This window comes from Phyllostomus hastatus, unplaced genomic scaffold, assembly GCF_019186645.2.
Source record: "Phyllostomus hastatus isolate PE091 unplaced genomic scaffold, TTU_PhHast_1.1 phas_contig_210, whole genome shotgun sequence".
In the NCBI taxonomy this organism is placed as follows: Eukaryota; Metazoa; Chordata; class Mammalia; order Chiroptera; family Phyllostomidae; genus Phyllostomus; species Phyllostomus hastatus.
This window is the reverse complement of record NW_025333737.1, coordinates 17,041,874-17,061,929: the sequence shown is the minus strand read 5'-3', so window position 1 is coordinate 17,061,929 and position 20,056 is coordinate 17,041,874. Positions and strand designations below refer to the sequence as shown.

Here is a 20,056-nt window from a genome sequence, read left to right as displayed (position 1 = left end):
CTTTTTCTTTATCTTCCAGTCATTAGTCCTATTTCTAACTCTATTTCTAAAGCTGTGAGGTCCAATAACAGTATCCACAAGTCACATGTGGTTAACTAGGCACATAAAATGTGGCTAGTCCAAGCTAAGATGTGCTACTGGTGTAAAATATACACCCATTTTGAAGACATGTTATTTAAAAATAATGCCTAATATCTCATTAATGTTTTGTGTTGATTGTATGTCAAAAATTATTTTAGATAAATCAAGTTCAGTAAAATATACTTAAAATTTTTTAATCTTCAGTAAGAGAATAGGACTAGATGAATCATATATTGCAAGTAAATATGAGTGGTGGATATACAGGAATTCACTGTCCAATTCTCTTACTTTGTGTGCAGGTTTGAAATTTTTCAGAACAGAACAAGGTAGAAATAAAATGCTAAAAAAAATAATAATAATAATAAGGCATGAAAATAACGGGAACAAGATGAAAGTGTCCCAAGGTCCTTGTTAGATTCATAGAGACACTGATTAACTTTAGACTTTAAGGAAAGCAAACAATAAATGTTTAATTCAATTAATAAGAGAATCAAAATAAGAGTAACTTCCAACCAGGGGAAAAAAAGGAAAAAAAACACAGTCAATAATCACAGCAGGAAATGGGAAGAAAAAAACAAAGGAAACAAACAGAAAACAGTAAGAAGGTATCATTTATCAATTATTCAAATATTTTAATGTCTACTATAAAAGTTCACAAAATATGGTGTCCGTGGACTCTTTCAGAGGTTCTATAGGGTTCAAAGCCATTTTCCAAGCACCAAGACATTACCTGCCTTTTTCATTATGTTACTATTACAATGATGGTGAAAAAACAATGCACAGTGAAACAGCTGGCAGCCAAACACGGAGCAAGGCAGTGGTACTAACTAGTAGTAGCAATAGTAGTAGTAGTAGTAGTGGCTGTCATTATTTTTTTCACCACCATACAGTTTTTTTTCAAAGCTTGTTTCACTTAAAAACGTCCTTCATGAAGACAGTAAAAATGATTTTTATTAAATTTCAATCTTTGCATATAGTTTTTTATATTCTATATAAAGAAATAATAAGTACACATAAAAGCACCTGTGCTGTACATCAAAGTACAATGGCTGCTTTGAAGAAAAGCACTTGTATAACTGAATTACAAGCTGAACTAGCCATCTTTTTCATGGAATACCATTTTTATTTTTTAAAAAATCATTGACAGATAAACCATGGTTATTCACATTTGGTTACTTAGCAGACTTGGTTATTTGGCAAACTTGGTATTTGGGTCTCAATGAACAAATGAGTATATCATTTTAAGGATGAACAAATGATAAAATTTGAGCTTTTAAGCAAGATTTAGAAATTGTAAAATTTTATCTATCACAGAAAGCTTGACAGCTTTCTAATAATTTAAAGATTTTCCTGATAAGATTGCCAGTGATAGTAATAAATGCAATCTTCGGTACTACATAACAAATGTGCTAATATTTAGAAGTTCTGCATAACTCAGTGAACTATTTTCCATATGATCAATGCATAATATTACAAAATCATGCATAAGTAAAAGACTCAGTTATTGGTGAAGTATAAGAATTTCATTAACAGGGCTTCAGATTCCACACTGAGCCTTTAAGTAGCTACCACTCCTCAAATTTTGGTGTAGCATCAAAAAATATCCACAATTATCTGAAAAACTATTAAAACACTTTTCCCTTTTCTAACTGCATAGTGACGTGAAGTTGAATTTTGTTCACATACTTCAACCACGACAATATCCAACAAAAGATTGAATGTAGAAGCAGATCAGAATCCAGCTATTTTCTACTAAGCTCAACATTGAAGAGATATGCAAAACTAAATAACAATGCCCTTCTTCTATTTTTATTTTTGGTACTATTTTGGAAAATAGTTGATTTCTATAAAAGTATTTTATTCATGTTAATATGTACTGATTTTATTGTTATTATTTAATAAATTAAGTAGTACTTTAACATTTCTCTAAAATTGATATAAATAGACAAAACCTGCATAAATAAAAGCATTTTGGTGTCCTCAATAATTTTTAAGAGTGTAAATAAGTTCTGAGACCAAGAGCTTAAGAACTGGTAAAGCTATGCAAGGCACTAAAAAGGGACAGGGTCTCCAATAATGTAAGGTAAACTACTTGGTTATATTCCAATAATACAACGATGTGAAAAGAGCCATACATTCACTTAACCCTTCTATAAAGGTAAAAAACTATTAACTCAGGCTATATACTAATAGCAGTGGCTCTATGAAATTTTGGTAACATCAAATTGCAGCCCCTTTCTTCTATATATCATGTTGAGGATAAACAAATAATAAAGCTAGTCTTTTTTAGAGAGAACTAAATTTCATACTACAACTCAACCAAACTAGGACTCTTTCTTAAAAAGTTGTTCTTAAACATAATCCAACATAGTAATCCCTTTAGATTCTTTTTCTTACTGATTAAGTTCTTGTGTTTTATTTAGTGTTAACACCTGAAACTTACTGTCTCGATCTATAAAAGTATAGCCTTCTAAGTACAAATTTTCTTATGACATTCCACCAGGCTAAAGCCTAGTATCAATAAATGTGCAATATTAAATCTCACTAATAACTGAAAAATGCCAATTAAAACAATTTTATGCTTTCCACTTACTGCAAGGACAAAAATAAATAAATTTTGGACAGCTCTCAGAACAGTGAAAGCACAAGAAACCCAGCACTCTCATATGCAAAAAGTGGGAATGAAATTTGTAATATCTTTCTGAAGTCACAAGAAGTGTTTAAGTAGCCCCTTTGGCCCAGGCTCAGTTGGTTAGAGCACTGTCCTGATACACCAAGGTTGTGGGTTCAATCTCCAGTCAGTGAGCACACAAGGAGCAACCAATGAATGCATAAGTGGAACAACAATCAGTGCTCACACGCACGCTTGTGTGCGCTCAAACTTGCTCACTCTCTCTCTCCTTTCCTCTAAAAAAGAAATTAATAGCCCCCTTGCTCAGAACTCACTCTCATATCACCTACCTAATTTTATGTCCTTCCTAGCACTCAACACTCTTAAAATTTTTAAAGTTTTTTTTTGAAGATTTTATTTATTTATTTTTAGAGAGGAGAAGGGAGGGAGAAAGAGAGGGAGAGAAACATCAATGTATGGTTGCCTCTTGTGTGGCCCCCAGTGGGGACCTGGCCTGCAACCCAGGCATATGCCCTGACTAGAAATCAAAACTGCAACCCTTTGGTTCGCAGCCCGCACTCAATCTACTGAGCTACGCCAGACAGCACTAAAATTTTTAAAGTTTAAGAATTCTTTTTAAAAACAAACTATCTGCCCCATTCCCATTACAGTGCAGGAGCCTTGCTCACTATTATGTCCTGACAACATCTACTACAGAGTAACTTTTCAAAAAAATGTAATAAATAGCTGATAGTCATAGAAGCATGATTTTTTTTTAAGAAAACAAAAAGTCTTTGAAAACAACCTATCTATCCATCAAGCCTCAAATGATTCAATACGCTATGGTACTTACAGTCAATGGAATACCAAAAAGTTTTTTCAAACAATAAGGCAGATCTACAAGTAACCAGGAAAAGCTAAGACACATTAAGGGGGGGGTGGGGGGGATCCCAATACATCAGTATTATATTTGTGTTGGGTAAAGAAACACATACACACACAAAACTACAAAATAAAGTATGCAAGGATAATATCCAATTGGCAAAATAGTAGCTTCTAGGGGGAGAGAGTAGGATTTGGAAAGAGAACTTCAACTTTCTTTGTATAATAATTTAAATTCCTTAAAATCACATATACTAATGCAAATTGCTTATATAAAAATGCAATTTTTCCCCTCAAATCAATTTCCAAGAGATGCCAACATATCAGTCAGGGTGCAGTCCTGTCTTTCACACAGAGGAAATTTACTACAGAGATTTTGTTCCAAAACAAAAAACAAACAAACAAGAAAAAATAGAGGAAAGTCAGGCAACCTAGAGACTAGTAAAAACTAGTAAACTAGAGACTAGTAAAAAAAGACTAGAGAGAGCCTCAATCACTTGTAAGACTGAAAAAACATTAAGGTAAAGTAGCCTCAACCATATCACAGAAGCTTAGGATGGTACTAGAACCACATGGAAGAAGGGGTTGTTGTTAATAGGATTCAGAGCTGCTGCTGGAGTTGGCTCAAGATCAGGGTGGGGAGATACCCGGGTTTCTTTCCCTCCTCTCATCAACCAATCTTCTATTAGTGCCCACCATTAGCCAAACCCAGAAAGCAAGTAAGCCTAATGAAATCATCACATTATACACCTTAAATGTATACAATATTGTCAATTATATCTCAATAAAGCTGGAAAAAATGCCTGTAGAAAACAAGGGAGCTAAGGAAATGTAACTATTTCTCTTCAGTATAGATAGAACACAGCAGGGAAAATGTAAGACAGATTTGAGAGCAAAGAGGCTCCTCTATTCTACAGCAAGACAGTATATACACATACGGTGGCTCAAGTCTTTTCAACCTTATTTAAGAACTAAATAAGAGAACAATATTTGAAGGGAGAAAAGAGGAAACCTGAAACCTATAGCACAAAATGAAAGAGTAAAAAAAAAAAAAGTTATGTGATTGGAGTGGTAAGCTTACCAAAGCAAGTCATATGTATAAATTATACAAAATTTTATTATATCAATTCTACATATGTCTGGGAGGAATTTCTGGAACTACAAGAGACAGCAAGTTTTTAAAGATAAAAGGTTCATCTCAGAGACCAAGAATTTAAACTTAAACTTATGTTTACCAACATGCATTTTGAATGTCTTCCTCTAAAACCATTTTAGATAAATTTAGTTAAAATCCACACCTTTAAAAAAAATAAAGCACAAGTCTAGGTTACAAACTAAAAAAAAAAAACAAACAAACACTGCTTGATAAAAATTCCAATACATACAAGGAAAGAAAAGTCTAATTTCATTTAAGCATTCTATTGGTCTTAGATCAGGGACTGGCAAACTTATTCTGTCCCAAGTGTAAAGGACCAGATGGTAAATATTTTAGGCTCTGGGGGCCATGCAGTCTGTGTTGCAATTATTCAACTCTGTGAAAGCAGCCACAGTTATTATGTAAATGAACGAATGTAGCTTGGTTCCAATAAAACCTTATTTATGAACACACTGAGATTTAAATTTTGCATAATTTTCACATGGCACAAAATATTCTCCTTTAAATCTTATTCAACTATTTAAAAACATAAAAATCATTTTCGGCTCACAGGCCATACCAAACAGGCCATGAGCCAAATTTAGTCAATAGATCATCGTTTCCTGACCTTTGATCTCAGACAAATAATGCCGTGAAAACTTGTATTTCAAGACTAGGTTTGTTTGTTTGTGTTCCCCCTAGGTGGATATGGTTTTTAACTCTTTTTAAACTGTTAAACAGGAGCTAATATATCCATATTTTTACTCCAATCGATCAACAACAAAGGCAAGTTTTCAACAAAGTTGCCAGACTTTAAAAAAATTACGCAGTCTCACAACTCTGGCTGGTGTGGCTCAGGGGACTGAGTGCCGGCTTATGGACCAAAAGGTTGCTGGTTAGGTTGCTGGTTCGATTCCCCATCAGGACACATGCCTGTGTTGCAGACCAGGTTCCCAGTTGAGGGTGTGAGAGAAGCAACCGATTGATGTTTCTCTCACATACTGATATCTCTCCCTCATTCTCCCTTTCTTCTTTCTCTAAAAATAAATTTTAAAAATCTTTAAGAAAAATTACAGTCTCTCATCCAAAGAATCTATGCAAGAACACACCAGAATACTTGAGTCTGTCACTATATTCAATCAGAGTTAATGTAAGGAAAGTCATGTCCCTAACCTGCAGGTAAAGCACCAAAAGGGGTGGCCAACTATTTGCTCACAAGCCCTGGTTAGGGATGTTAATAGTATTACTTGTTTACCTGATCACAAAAGCATTTGATCTACCTTTAATCTGTAATAAAATAAACTCTAGGCAATATAACCTTAATGTCTCTAATAACCTAATTTAATCAAAGGCCCCAATATGCACAATAAATACAACTGCCTAAAGAATTCCAAGTTCATAATTCTTCTACTAATCTTTCAATCAATACACTCTATTACAAAGCTTTTATTTTCACAGTACAGTTTTGGTCTCATGCTGAATGAGACCAAATCTTATTTTGCAAATCTTATTTCCACATCTCACCTACATCTTGCCCAAAGGGATGTTATATAGAAACTACTACACAAACCCTATACTATTGTTAGTATTAAAAAGATTGTGGAAATTTTTATGTAATAAATATCATCTTTTTTATGAGAACCCTGGGAAAAATTTCTTGGGCATAATGCCACCCATGAACACCTCTCAAGACATGTATGCCTTTTACTTTATAGATGCTGTATATACTATAATAAAGTATAAAATTCTTTTATTTGGCTGTGAAGCCAAGCATTCATAGTCCAGCCCTGGTAACTGTGTTTGTATGTACTTCCATAATCAGCTCCAAATTACTAAACTCTTTTTCCTCAAATATTCTCTTTTGACTTTGGCCAGGTAGCTCAGTTGGTTAGAGCATTGTCCCAAAACCCCACGGTAGTGGATTTGATCCCTGGTCAGGACATACATAAGAATCAACCAACGAATGCATAAGTTTAAGTTGAACAAAAAAAGTCAACATTTCTCTCTCCCACTCCTCTCTAAAACCAATAAATAAGTTTAAAAAAAAATTTTTAAAAACACCCTAACACACTGTGTTTATGGAAGCTTCCCCAAAGTTGGGGCATAAGTATTCAACAGCATAAGGAACTGCCTCACACACATATATGTATATAGATATCAACTAACCAAAAGAAAAAAATGTACCTCAAACAGCAGCAATTTGTTCTTTGTGTGGCTTCAACAAAATCCCAGGATGCTACTTTATCAGCTGTCTCTTCTTCACACAGACCACTTGATGAAACTGAATACTTCCTCCTAAGATTTGAAATTATAAAATTATTTAGAATTCATAAAACTTTCTGTAACCCTGAATTAGGCATTAAAATTGTATTTTTAAAAATCAGTTTTCTGAATTAAGAAAATTTCATGCAAATGACTGTTTATACTATTTACAAGTAACTATTATAACATGTAATTTTTAAACTTGAAAATGAAAATACATACTTGTTCTGTGCTCTGTTCATATTGCATTCTTGCCAAACTCTATCCACCACATGATTTGCTAATTTTCTGGGTAATTTCCCACCATGATGGCTAGTACTATCTGAGTTGAAACCATCAGATACTGAAGAAAATTTGACCCACTTCTGAGCAGACTGAGGATCAACTGAAAACAAACAAAAAAAGAATAAGCTGTAGAAGAATAAAGTTGATTTAAAGTAATATTATGTAGGTTTTTAGAAGTAACTTAGTGATACAACTTGCCCCAGCTACTTGGTAAGCCTTCTTATATTTTGGGGCAAAAAAGGTTCTTATTTAATTGACACATATGAGCAGAAAGCAAAAAATCTGAACAAGGAATGTGAATTGGACGATAGTGTTATATAATGCTGATTTCCTTACTCAGAGGATTAAATGGTAGTTACATAGGAAGGTGTTCTTAATTTTAGAAAATACACTGAGTACTTAAGACTGATAGAGCAGTTGCTTTCAAACGGCTCAGAAGACAACTAATGATGTTTATAGTTTAGGAAATCTGGATAAGGGAATTCTTTGTACTGTTATCTGCAAATAAATTTTAAATTAAATGTTTACTATATTACAAATAAGACAATCACTAGAGCTAATGAAACAGATTGTAACAATACCTGTCGGGACTTCCTCAGGAGATGTGGGTGGTGTGAGAGTAACCGAAGACATAGCAGGATCTCTTGTGGAAGCAGGCACTTGGTGGACACCCAAGCAAGAAGTTGAACAGTGAGAGGATCCCACAGAGCTGGGAGTAGGAATGTCTGACTGAGAAACTAGAACAAAACATGCTGGGTAGATCATTCGGACACCAGCTTAAAGGAAAAAAGACAGGAAAACCAATTACTATTATGATTGTAGTAGCATTCATTTCACCCAAAAATACCCTAAAGGAACAGTAGGTTTTATAATACAATCACATTTAAGTAACAATATATTTAATATACTATTATAAATATATGTTCTTTTGGCAAAATTTTTCTGGAAGAAACCACAAGAAGCTGTCAGCCGTGGTATCTTCAGTGCGAGAGACTCAAGAAGAAAGCAGCTTACTCTTTTCATTTTTGGATTTTCTAGTCATGAAAATGTACTACTTGCACTACTTTCTTTTAAATCCTTATTTGCAAATTTGACCAACTATAAAGTATATTAACATTAATTTTTTAAAGATTTTATTTATTTCTTTTTAGAGAGAGGGGAAGGGAGGGACAAACAGAGAGATATCAATGTGTGATCAGTTGCCTCTTGCAGGCCCCCAACTAGGGACCTGGCCCACAACCCAGGAATGTGCCCTGACTGGGAATCAAACTGGTGACCTTTCTGTTTGCAGGCCGGCACTCCATCCACTGAGCCACACCAGCCAGGGCAATTTTAAAAGTTTATAACAAAGGTAATCTGAGCACTAGAATTATGGACCATTTTTTGTTTTCTTCTTGATGTGTCTCTATTTAAAAAGCCTAATATATGTTTGTGTTTTGCAACTGTTTTTGTCACAACTGCTCTGATAGTAATGTATTTATTGAAACTGAATGTTGATACTCTTATTAAAAAACCCAAAACCACAAATGAGGCAATCTTCATATATAACATTACCATATGATTCCATTAAACACAGTGTTGCAGATTCTAATCCCAATTACCTTCTCAATTATACATTTCCCACATCTCCCATGTCTAAGGTAGAATATACAGCTTTATCCCATTGTTAGGCTTGGCTTTGTAACTTGCTCTGAAATGTTAATGCATGTGATATATGTCACATCCCAACAGAAGCTTTAATTTAAATGTGCTTGCAGGATCAGTGCAGCCTCTCTTACTTCTGTCCTCTCCCTTGAGATTAGCATATTTCAAATATAGTTTACGTTGCTAACCTAGGTCCCCAAAGGAGAAGACATTTAGAATATAGCCAATATGAATAGAGATGACCTGGGCAGAACAGATGAAAGACCCAAGTTCTTTAGGTACATACTATATTCTGCCTTTTAAGCTATCAGAGGTGAAAGAATAACCAAATGTTAAAATACTGTATAACAGTTTGTCAACTTTTCAGCTGCCAAATATTATTCATTCACAATTATTTTCTTCCATCCTTTCTCATGCTCTCCTTTTGATAAGACTATATTCCCCTACCCCAATGACTTTGCCTTGGCTATGTGACTAGTTTTCTCTAATGGCATGTGAGTAAATGTACCCTTGTAGAAGCTTTAAATACAATTACATTGTTAGACTCGGTTCCTATTATTCCTGTTCTTGTGAACAGCATGTTCCAGATACTGGGTACTCTTTGAACCTAGGTTGCAGTATAAGAAGATACAAGCAGCTGAACCACAACCAAGCTGAAGTCCTTAAGTAATGTCCTTATTTCCTAAAGCAGGAAATAAGGAAGAAATAAATGTTTGGTGTTGAAAGCCACTAAGGTATTACAGTTGTTTATTACTCAACAAAATCTAACTAATACATGCAATCACATATTTTCCCCTTAGCATTAATACTCAGAATCCATACCAACAAGAACTTCTACTGCAGCTAAAGAATCATCTTCCCAATCCATATCTTCCTGTTTTTCTTCAGACATCTCCTTCAAGCAAGATGAGATAGGATAGAACTGTTTCCATTCACCAATTAATTTTTTTGTGGCTGAATCGGACATCTTGAATGCCTGTCCTGTGAGAGTGCCATTTAGCCCAAATGGGCTTAAGATAACTAGAAATCCAAAAGAGAATCAAGTTAAGTAACTAAAGACTGTTACATCAAATAAGATCACATTGAACAGTATGGCAAGTAATTATGCAATTCTAAAAAAGTTAAAGGAAAGCCATAATGATCAATTTATTGTACTTCATTATTGTGAAGATAAGTACAGCATTGAGTTTATTACAGAAACTTAAAATGTGTCTACCCCCAAATCTCAGATAGACAGAATTTCACAATGAATTGCAAATCTGTATATTCTTCAAGTTACCCTGATTTCACTAAGGAAAAGCAATTTGGGGGGAAAAAAATGTGACTATATATATTTAAGTACTTAATATGCAATGCCACATACATTTTTAAAAAGCAAATACTAGGCTCAGGAAGTCCTTAAAAATAAATCAGCAACCTTCTAACGTATTTCCTCTAAATAAATTATACCTATGGCTCTGTGTTAAATTTTAAAAATGACGTATGTGACCTGACATGCAAGATGACCAGGAAAACATAAACACATATGCCTGCTACTTGCTTTTTAAAAAGATACTCTTTAAAATATGCTGCCATTCAAGTTACAAGAATTTTTAAAATAATATCAGTATTAAGAAGTTATTTCATTGACTTAGTACTCTAATGGGGAAGGAAAAAAGTAAACTGTATCAGAATCATCATTAGGATAAATCTCAATCCCAAAATGTCCAAATACCAACTTTGATAATTTTCTTAAAACAACTGTAAAAGATCAAATACCTAAGCCAATAAAATAATCTACCTTGAAATGGGCTATTAGACTGTTGGGCAAGGGTGATATGCTCTTCACTAAGAAGGTACACAGGTTGATGTTGGTTAATTTCCACACTGGTACAAATATTGCTGTCTCCATGCAAGAAAAAGGTGAAAGAGCAGGACAAGTGTTCACTAGTAAAGGAAAAAAAGTTGTATTTTAGTGATAATATGATAGAAATATTAATTTGCTTTTCTTTAATATGAAGTTATACCACAACAATGCACATTCTTTAACCCAGAAATTCTACTTCATCATCTGAAGGAAAAAAATCACAGGTATGATAAAAGATTTAGCTATAAGAAATGTTCTTTGCAGCATTCTTTACAGCTAGAAAAAGCTGCAAACAGAGAAACCAGGTATGTAAGCTAGGTATACACATACATACAATTATAATATAGCCACCAAAATAAGTAAAGGTATGAACAGGGTTTGATGAAAAGGGTAGACTACCAAAATAATCTAGTCTCAATTTTTTAAAAGAAAAGTTTCTTTGGTGAAAAAAATCTAGGTATGCAACAGAATTAAGGGTGACCTAATTTTTACTTTTGTTGACTTTTCCTCTATATAAAAAATTAAATACAAATAAATTTTCTCATTGTATTATTTCTGAATTGGGCTGCATGCAATCAGTTAAGCATTAAATGCACAGTCCTTCCCTCAGCCCCAATGAAGTTATTTTTTTTTAAAGATTTTATTTATTTATTTATTTTTAGAGAGAGAAGAGAGAGAGAGAGAGAGAGAGAGAGAGAGAGAGAGAGAGAGAAACATCAATGTGCGGTTGCTGGGGGTTATGGCCTGCAACCCAGGAATGTACCCTGGCTGGGAATCGAACCTGGGACACTTTAGTTTCCAGCCCGCACTCAAACCACTGAGCTACGCCAGCCAGGGCTCCAATGAAGTTATTTTAAAGCAATGATGGCTCTTACAATTGAAGACATCCTATAATCAAAGCTACATGCAAAACAATCTTATAAAATTTAGATATGGCCTGGTATACAGGTAGGAAAATAATAGTTCCCAAGAAAAAGAAAGAAGATATTTCCTTAGGATAAAATTTAAAAAGATCAAGTGGTCCAGAAGAAAATATTGTACACTAAGATTGTACTTTTCTTATTCCTTCTCCACATATTTATCTTATAATCCAACTTAACCAGTTATTTACACTAAGCTCAATGCCTGTTGTATGTATCTATAAGCCCTCTTGAATTATTTCTGGATAAGGCAAGGGCATAATTAAAAACTAAGGTATAGTAAAAGTAATACTACAGCTCACAGAAGTGGGAAAACAGAAAGTAGGAAAGTGGTGAAGTGTAATGCAGAGCTGAGAATGTCTTCACTAAATATACATAGGGTGGGGCAAAAGTTTACATTTGTTCATATGGAAAATACAATAATTTTTTATTTTATTGATTATGCTATTACAGTTGTCCCATTTCTCCCCTTTACTCTCCTCCACCCTGCATGCCCCCCTTCCCACCCACATTCCCCCACTTTATTTCATGTCCATGGGTCATACATACAAGTTCTTTGGCTTCTACATTTCCCATACTATTCTTATCCTCCCCCTTTCTATTTTCTCCCTACCATCTATGCTACTTATTCTCTGTACCTTTTCCCCCTCTCTCCACCTCCCACTCCCCTGTTGCTAATCCTCCATGTGATCTCCATTTCTGTGATTCTGCTCCTGTTCTAGTTGTTTGCCTCATTTGCTTTTGTTTTAGGTGTGGTAATTAATGATTGTGAGTTTGCTACCATTTTACTGTTCATATGTTTTATCTTCTTTTTTCTTAGATAAATCCCTTTAACATTTCATATAATAAGGGCTTGGTGATGATGAACTCCTTCAATTTTACCTTATCTGAGAAACAGCACTGTATCTGACTTTCCATTCTAAATGAAAGCTTTACTGGATAGAGCAATCTTGGATGGAGGTCCTTGCCTTTCATAATTTGGAACACTTCTTTCCAGCCCCTTCTTGCCTGTAAGGTCTCTTTTGAGAAATCAGCTGACAGTCTGATGGGCACTCCTTTGTAGGTGACTGTCTCCTTATCTCTTGCTGCTTCTAGGATTCTCTCCTTCATTTTCACCTTGGCTAATGTAATTATGATGTGCCTTGGTGTATTCCTCCTTGGGTCCAACTTCTTTGGTACTCTCTGAGCTTCCTGGACTTCCTAGAAGTCTATTTCCTTTGACAGATTGGGGAAGTTCTCCTTCATTTGTTCAAATAACTCTTCCACTTGTTGCTCTTCCTCTTCTTCTGGCACCCCTATGATTTGGATGTTGGAATGTTTAAAGTTTTCCTGGAGGTTCCTAATCCTATGCTCATTTTTTCAAATTCTTATTTTTTCATTCTTTTCTGGTTGGATGTTTCTTTCTTCTAGTCCACACTGTTGATTTGAATCCCAGTTTCCTTCCCACCACTATTGGTTCCCTGTACATTTTCCTTTATTTCACTTAGCGTAGCCTTCATTTTTTCATCTAATTTGCAACCAATTTCAACCAATTCTGTGAGCATCCTGATTACCAGTGTTTTGAACTGTGCATCTGATAGGTTAGCTATCTCTTCATTGCTTAGTTGTATTTTTTCTGGAGCTCTGATCTGTTCTTTCATTTGAGCCTTTTTTTTTTTTTTGTCTTGACACGCCTGTTACGTAGTGAGGGTCAGAGCCTTAGGTATTGACCGGGCAGGGTAACCCACGTTGCTGTGTTGTGACACTCTATGTGGGGGTGGGGTCTGAGAGGGAACAATAGCACTTGCTCTGCTCTCTGCTGGCTTTCAGTCATTTCTCCTGCTTCCCACAAGCAAAGTGGGCCTTTCTGGTGCTGATTCCTGGGTGGGTGGGTTTCTGTATGTTCTAGGACCCTGTGGGTCTCTCCGACAAACTCTCCTGTCAGGCTGGGAGTTTCTTCCACTGCCTCAACCCCCACAGGTGTTTTCAATCAGTGGTTTGAGGCTTTATTTTCCTGCAGTGGGGCCTTGGGTTGTGCAGTCCATCCCGCTCCCCAGTTGTTTCTCCTGGTTTATCTGCATGTGAATGTGGGACCACTCAGTCTGCAATCCGCTGCCTCGCCAGGTCTGCCCGCTGCTGCCTTGCTGGTCAGCTGCAGCATTGGGCACTCCACTCCACAATCCTCCACCTCACTGGGTCCGCCAGCAGCTGCCTTGCCGCGAGTCCTTTCTGCCCAGCTACCTGTCTCTGCCCCTCCTACCGGTCTGAATGAATATGTCTTCTTTAACTCCTTGGTTGTTGGACTTCCATACAGTTTGATTTTCTGTCAGTTCTGGTTGTTTTTGTTTTTAAATTGTAGTTGTCCTTCTTTTGGTTGTGCGAGGAGGCACAGTGTGTCTACCTATGCCTCCATCTTGGCCGGAAGTTGGAAAATAGAATAATTAATAATAATATAAGAATAAACTATTTTACATACTCACAACTATACACCTACCTTTGCCCCCCCTTGAGTTAGAGAGGAAACAAGTAGTGAAGTTGATAGAATAAACTGAAATTTAAGCTTATTCGAGGTTAAAAAAAAAGAGCTGAAAATACTATATCTAAAATCAATATAGCTAAAAAAAATATCTTTTATGGTAAAGAATCAGATGTAGTGTCTATAGTTGATTAATCGAGGCCTAGAGTTAAAGCATTTATGGAATTATGGCAGTAACGACCAGAAGAAATAAATTTAAAAAACAAAAATAAAAAACAAACAAAACCTGGTTACTTGCAGGGAATTAGACTAGAGCAATAAAGAACAATCTTAATTTTTTCTAAATTTATAATAATATTCTGTGCTGCATGAATCATGTAACTTTTAAATTTTTTCAAAATTTATGAATTCTATACATCAATCCCTTTCCCCATTGAAGGGTCCTGGTACTCTTGTCAAAGATCATTTGAACATATACATGAGAATGTTTATTTCTCAACTTTATTCTACTCAATTCGTTTACGTATCTGTCTTCTTGCCAGTACCACACTTTTTTTATTACTGCAGCTTTGTATTATGTTTAACAAAAAAATTTTTTATCCTCATCCAAGGACATTTTTTCATTGCTTTTAGAGAAAGGAGAGAAACATCAATGGGAGAGAGAAACATCGACCAACTGCCTGCCTCATACACCCTGAGCAGGCAACAAACCCACAACCTAGGTATGTACCCTGACAAAGAATTGAACCTGCAACCTTTTGGTGCACTAGTAACTGGACAAGGGTCCAATCGAGCCACCCCAGCCAGGGCTGTATTATGTATTGCTCACTCCTCTTTTTATCCAGGCTCTTTGGTGTGATTTTGTAGTTCTTCCCATTAAAGTGATACATACTCCCCCAACCCTTGGCTCATGCTTGTTTTGTGACTTTCTCTGGCCAAGTAGAGTCTGGAAATGAGCTTATGCAATTTAGCTTGTCCTCTAATGCTTCTTTCATCACCTTATGCATGTCCTGGCTAGCTCAATGGTCTAACGTGGATGAGAATCATGAAGTACACCTCTACCTACCTATAGTTTACAGCGTGTACTAGACTAGCTAATATCTGTTTGACCTGCAGATACATTAATAACAATATATAACTAATGTTTTAAGCCCCCATATTTTGGGGGGGGTTTGTTACAGAGCAATAGCTGATACAGAAATTGGCACCAAAGGTGAGGTGTTACCATGACAAAAACCTAAATATGTGGCATTGGCTTTGCAACCAGATGATGGGTAGTAAGGAATATAAGACACTGAAAAATGGTGAGAAAATTATTATGAAGGGCTAAGAAAATGGTGAACCCATTTTATGTAATGAAGAAATACTTCATAGCATTGTTGCCTAAAATAATCTGGAAGACAGAAGATGTGCCTAATGAACTTACAGAATTTGGGGAATGGATAAAGTCAAAGTGCAATTTGGTTGTCAGCAGTTATCCTTGATAAAGTACTAAAAGAAAGAAGTGAACTCAGAAAAGAACTTGCTGATTTGCAAGCATAATTTAGAAATAATACAGATAGCCTCGGGCTAGAAAATAAACTTTTGCAACCAAGTGATGGTGTGGACTATAACAAAGCCTCAAGGAAAAGATCAAATCGAGAGTGTGACTCTTAATACCCTGTGTTAACACAAACATGATTTTTTAAAAGATTTTATTTATTTTTAGAGAGGGAAGGGAGGCGGGGGGAGAGGGAAAGAGAGGGGGAGAGAGAGAGAGAGAGAGAGAGAGAGAGAGAGAGAGAGAGAGAGAGAGAGGGAGAGAAACATCAATGTGCAGTTGCTGGGGGTCATGGCCTGCAACCCAGGCATGTACCCTGACTGGGAATCAAACCTGCGACACTTTGGTTCGCAGCCCGCGCTCAATCCACTGAGATACACCAGCCAGGGCACAAACGTGATTCTTGATACCAACTGAGACATCAGGATTTTTTTTTTAAGATTTTATTTATTTATTTTTGGAGAGGGAAGGGAGGGGGAAAGAGACAGAGAGAAACATCAATGTGTGGTTGCTGGGGGTCGTAGCCTGCAACCCAAGCATGTGCCCTGACTGGGAATCAAACCTGCGATGCTTTGGTTCACAGCCCGCGCTCAATCCACTGAGCTATGCCAGCCAGGGCCAACATCAGGATTTTAAAAAATTACCCTTATGTTTCCATATATGTATTTTCTCAAGGAAGGTATCTCATGTAAACAAACATGTATACAACTAATTTTGTTACTATTATGTTGGAAGGCAATATGTAGACATATTTGTGCTTTTCTTTCCAGTGTCCTCTTTTCTGACACAATTATATAATTGAGTTATAGAGCATACAGAATACACAATATGCCCTGGATGGGTGACACAGTTGGTTTGAACGTCATCTCATGTACCAAAAGGTTGCAGGTTCAATCCCTGCTTGGAGAGTGTTCAGGAGGCAACCCATTGATGTTTCCTTCTCACACTGATGTTCCCCCCTGAGCCCCACTCCATCTCTGTCTCTAAAATGAATTTAAAAAATCCTTGGGTGAAAAGAAAGGAAGGAAGGAAGGGAGAGGGAGAGAGAGACAGAGAGAGAGAAAGGGAGGAAGGAATACACAATCTAGTTTCTGAACAGTATTTTTATTTTAGTAAACCATTAATGTTTCCTTTCTGAGAGGGAAATGCCCATTATATGTATTGACACAAAACAGGCAGAAATCAATTTTCAATGCATTTTCTCTCTAAGTAATAAAAAAGGGCATGAGAATTTAAAAGCAAGACAAAAATCGTAAGAAAAATTTATATTCAATTGGTTAGAATGACTATACATTTTTTAACATTAGAAGCTTTTTACAGGTTTTTTCAAGAAACTTTAAAAAACAAATATTTCTTAGTAGAGGAGGTAAATTTAAGTTGAAAGGGAGAATTACTAACTAAAATGACTTATATCAAGGAAAACATTAAGGAAGTGACTCAAGCAAGAATAATCTATTACTAGAGAAATTGTAATTTGATTAGTCTTAGAGATCTAGTGAGTATGCTATACGAATGATTATGAATGCTAAGTGCTTACTCAGTAACTGAATAGCAGATTTAAAAATCTGAATTGCAAATACTTCCAACAACATTTGCAAGTATAAGCAACAACCTAAAACAGTCTGATGTTCTTTATCTTTAAAAGACAAAGAGGCTAGGAGACATGAATTTTATAGCCTCATATTTACTGTTCTTTTAATCAGTGAAGTATAGTTCTTAAAAATACAGCTTTCAACTATGTGTTTCATTTCATACATAAAATATTAAATGAGAATAAAAAACATTTAAAATGGATTTTGCCATGACATAAAAAGCAAATAATATGACTAAAAACTTTCCTGAACAGACTATTATAATGTGGGTAATGTTAAAAAGAATCACATTACTTAAATTCTAGTAAGTATTATTTAGGAAAATAAATGTAATCTGACATACACAAAAATCACGGCCACTAAAAATGAAGGACAAATATAGCCTTTCCATATATCCAATGAGCACTTGAGCACCTTAATAACTTTTAAATAAGAAAAGAAAATGTGGCTTTGATGTAAGATGATCATTTGTCTCCAAGGGGTCTTTGCAAAAAACCAATATTCCAATATGCAAAACATACGATCAATCAACCTCTCACCCATTTATCTGCACTGCTCTGTACTCACCAGCAGCTCTCAATTCCAGCTGTCTATGATTAAAGGAAAACGTCACCTCCTATACTGCTAGCATGTTCCCAATCTAAGGGTTGGCATACAGTTGCAAGTATGAAAAATGCAGTTTATTCTTATATTATTATTCTTATTAATTTATTGTTTTCCATATGAAAAACTGTAAACCTACTTTTACCAACCCCTACATAAAAATGGTTTTAAATTACCCAAGTTTGCATGACCTAACAGGAAAAACTAAACGTTCTAAATATGGAATAAAATTTCTGAAATTCTTATATTAAAGGCAATATTCTGGTCAGAAAATTGTCTAGGACAAAAAGAATGGGAGTCAATAAAAACTAAATTCAGAATGGCTTTTCTTTCAAGGAGAGAGATCATTGATATTATCTCTCAATATTTTTGGTACTTAGCACTTAAGAAAGTGAAGTTAAAACAAACACATGTAACTACAATGAGAATCCAAGGTACTGTTAACTACTATAAAACTTCACAGAGGATACCACTGTTCTCCAGGAGTTTACACTATAATAACCAAAACCAAAAGTTGTGAGTGAGACAGAATTTACAGATGAAACTTGAACAAGAAAAATGTTCCTAGTTTAAGTACTGAAATTAAACAAGATTCTTTATTTCTAAGACAGAAAATGAAAATATGCTTACAGATTAAAGCTAGCTGTTCTGTAACGGTTAAGTGTGGACACTGCTTTAGAAGGCACCATAGCTCATCTATTTTTTAGCATTTCTGCTAGGTGGGTACAGAAAAACAATATCCTATTTTGCTGGTAGGGAATTCATGGCACAAAAAAATTAAGATGGCTTAAGAACATAAACCAGTTAAAGTGAATGTTGGCTTAAAGTCCCAGTCATTCTAAAGACCAATTAAAAATGGGCAGAGAACAGACATTCATCCAAAGAAATTATACTAATGGCCATCAAGCACATGGTAAGATGCTCAATATCATTAATCATTAAGGAAATGCAAACCAAAACTACAATAAGATACCACCTCAAAGATGGGAAGAGGAAGTAGGAGGAAAAAAAGGGGGAGAGAAAGGAAAGGGAAAAGGGAAAAAAGGAGAAAGGGAAAGGGAGGAGGGGAGAGGGATAGGAAGGGGAGAGGAGAAGAAGAGAGGAGGGGGAGGGGAGAAGAGAGGAGGGAGGAAGGGACAGGAGGGAAAGGGATGAGAGGGGAGGTAAATTTGGTTGTGCATATTTTGCCACTGTTAAAAAAAAGTCCAGATTATTCCTAGATTATTACAATAATTCAACAGTTTTCAAACCTGTCTTTCATTAGAATCACATGGAGATCCTTTAAAAATTCCAAAGGCCACACTCTCAGGTTAAAATGCAAGCATCAGTAATTTTTAATCTCTCAAGATAATTCTACATCCAGACAAGTTTGGGAATTACTGCATTAATCTATTATTTCTGTAATCCTCATAGTAATTTTTTTAAGTTCTTAAATTTATGGGTACCATTTCAATATCTGGTATTCCTAACATAGTCCCCTGAAGAAAGGATCTATTTTAAAATTCAGAAGATAAAACATGGGTGAATTTTGTATATACTTCTGCTCACTTAGTAAACATATTATTAACCTTATACAGTAAAGAATTCTTAGAAAACAACATTTTATTCTGGTTTAATGATTCAATTGCTCTCCAAGTACTCTTATAATCTTGTATTTCCCCAATATAAGTAATTTTTAAGCATTCTGTTTTATTATTTCCTATCACTTTAAGAAGATGTAGGTAGAGCCCTGGCCAAGTGGCTCAGCTGGTTGGAACACTGGCCCATGCACTGAAGGATTGCCAGTTCAATTCCCGGTCAGGGCACAAGTCTGGATTGAGGGTTCCATCACCAGTTGGGGCACATACAAGAGGCAACCAAGAGATGTTTCTCTCTCTCTCTGACATCTCCCTCTCTCCTTCTCTTCCTCCCTTCCTCTCTTTTTTTTCCCTTTCCCTGCCTCTCCCCAGCACCCCACCCCTGGTCTCGCACGGGCGCGCGTGAGTGTGTGTGTGTGTGTGTGTCTCTCTCTCTCCCCCCCCTTCCTCCCTCCCTCCCTCAAAACCAATGGAAACAGGTCCTCGGGCAAGAATTTTTTTTTTTAATGTGGTTATAGCGGTCTACAGGGTCCACAATCAGTCTCATAATTTTCATACCCTATAATCCAGCTCCAACACTTGCAAGCTTTAACCTTGGACAAGTTACTTAACCTCTCTGTGCT

General features: G+C 35.7%; 1 protein-coding gene across 1 annotated transcript in view; it reads right to left on the bottom strand.

Moving 5' to 3' along the window:
• MED13 (mediator complex subunit 13) overlaps nucleotides 1-20,056 on the bottom strand; it is a 99,673-nt gene that overhangs the window by 56,635 nt on the left and 22,982 nt on the right. The window contains exons 4-8 of the mRNA XM_045837381.1: nucleotides 10,681-10,826; nucleotides 9,723-9,920; nucleotides 7,838-8,032; nucleotides 7,194-7,356; nucleotides 6,894-7,004 (exon numbers count right to left, since the gene is read on the bottom strand). Coding sequence (XP_045693337.1) covers nucleotides 6,894-7,004; nucleotides 7,194-7,356; nucleotides 7,838-8,032; nucleotides 9,723-9,920; nucleotides 10,681-10,826 — 813 coding nt within the window. The remainder of the gene's footprint in view (nucleotides 1-6,893; nucleotides 7,005-7,193; nucleotides 7,357-7,837; nucleotides 8,033-9,722; nucleotides 9,921-10,680; nucleotides 10,827-20,056) is intronic.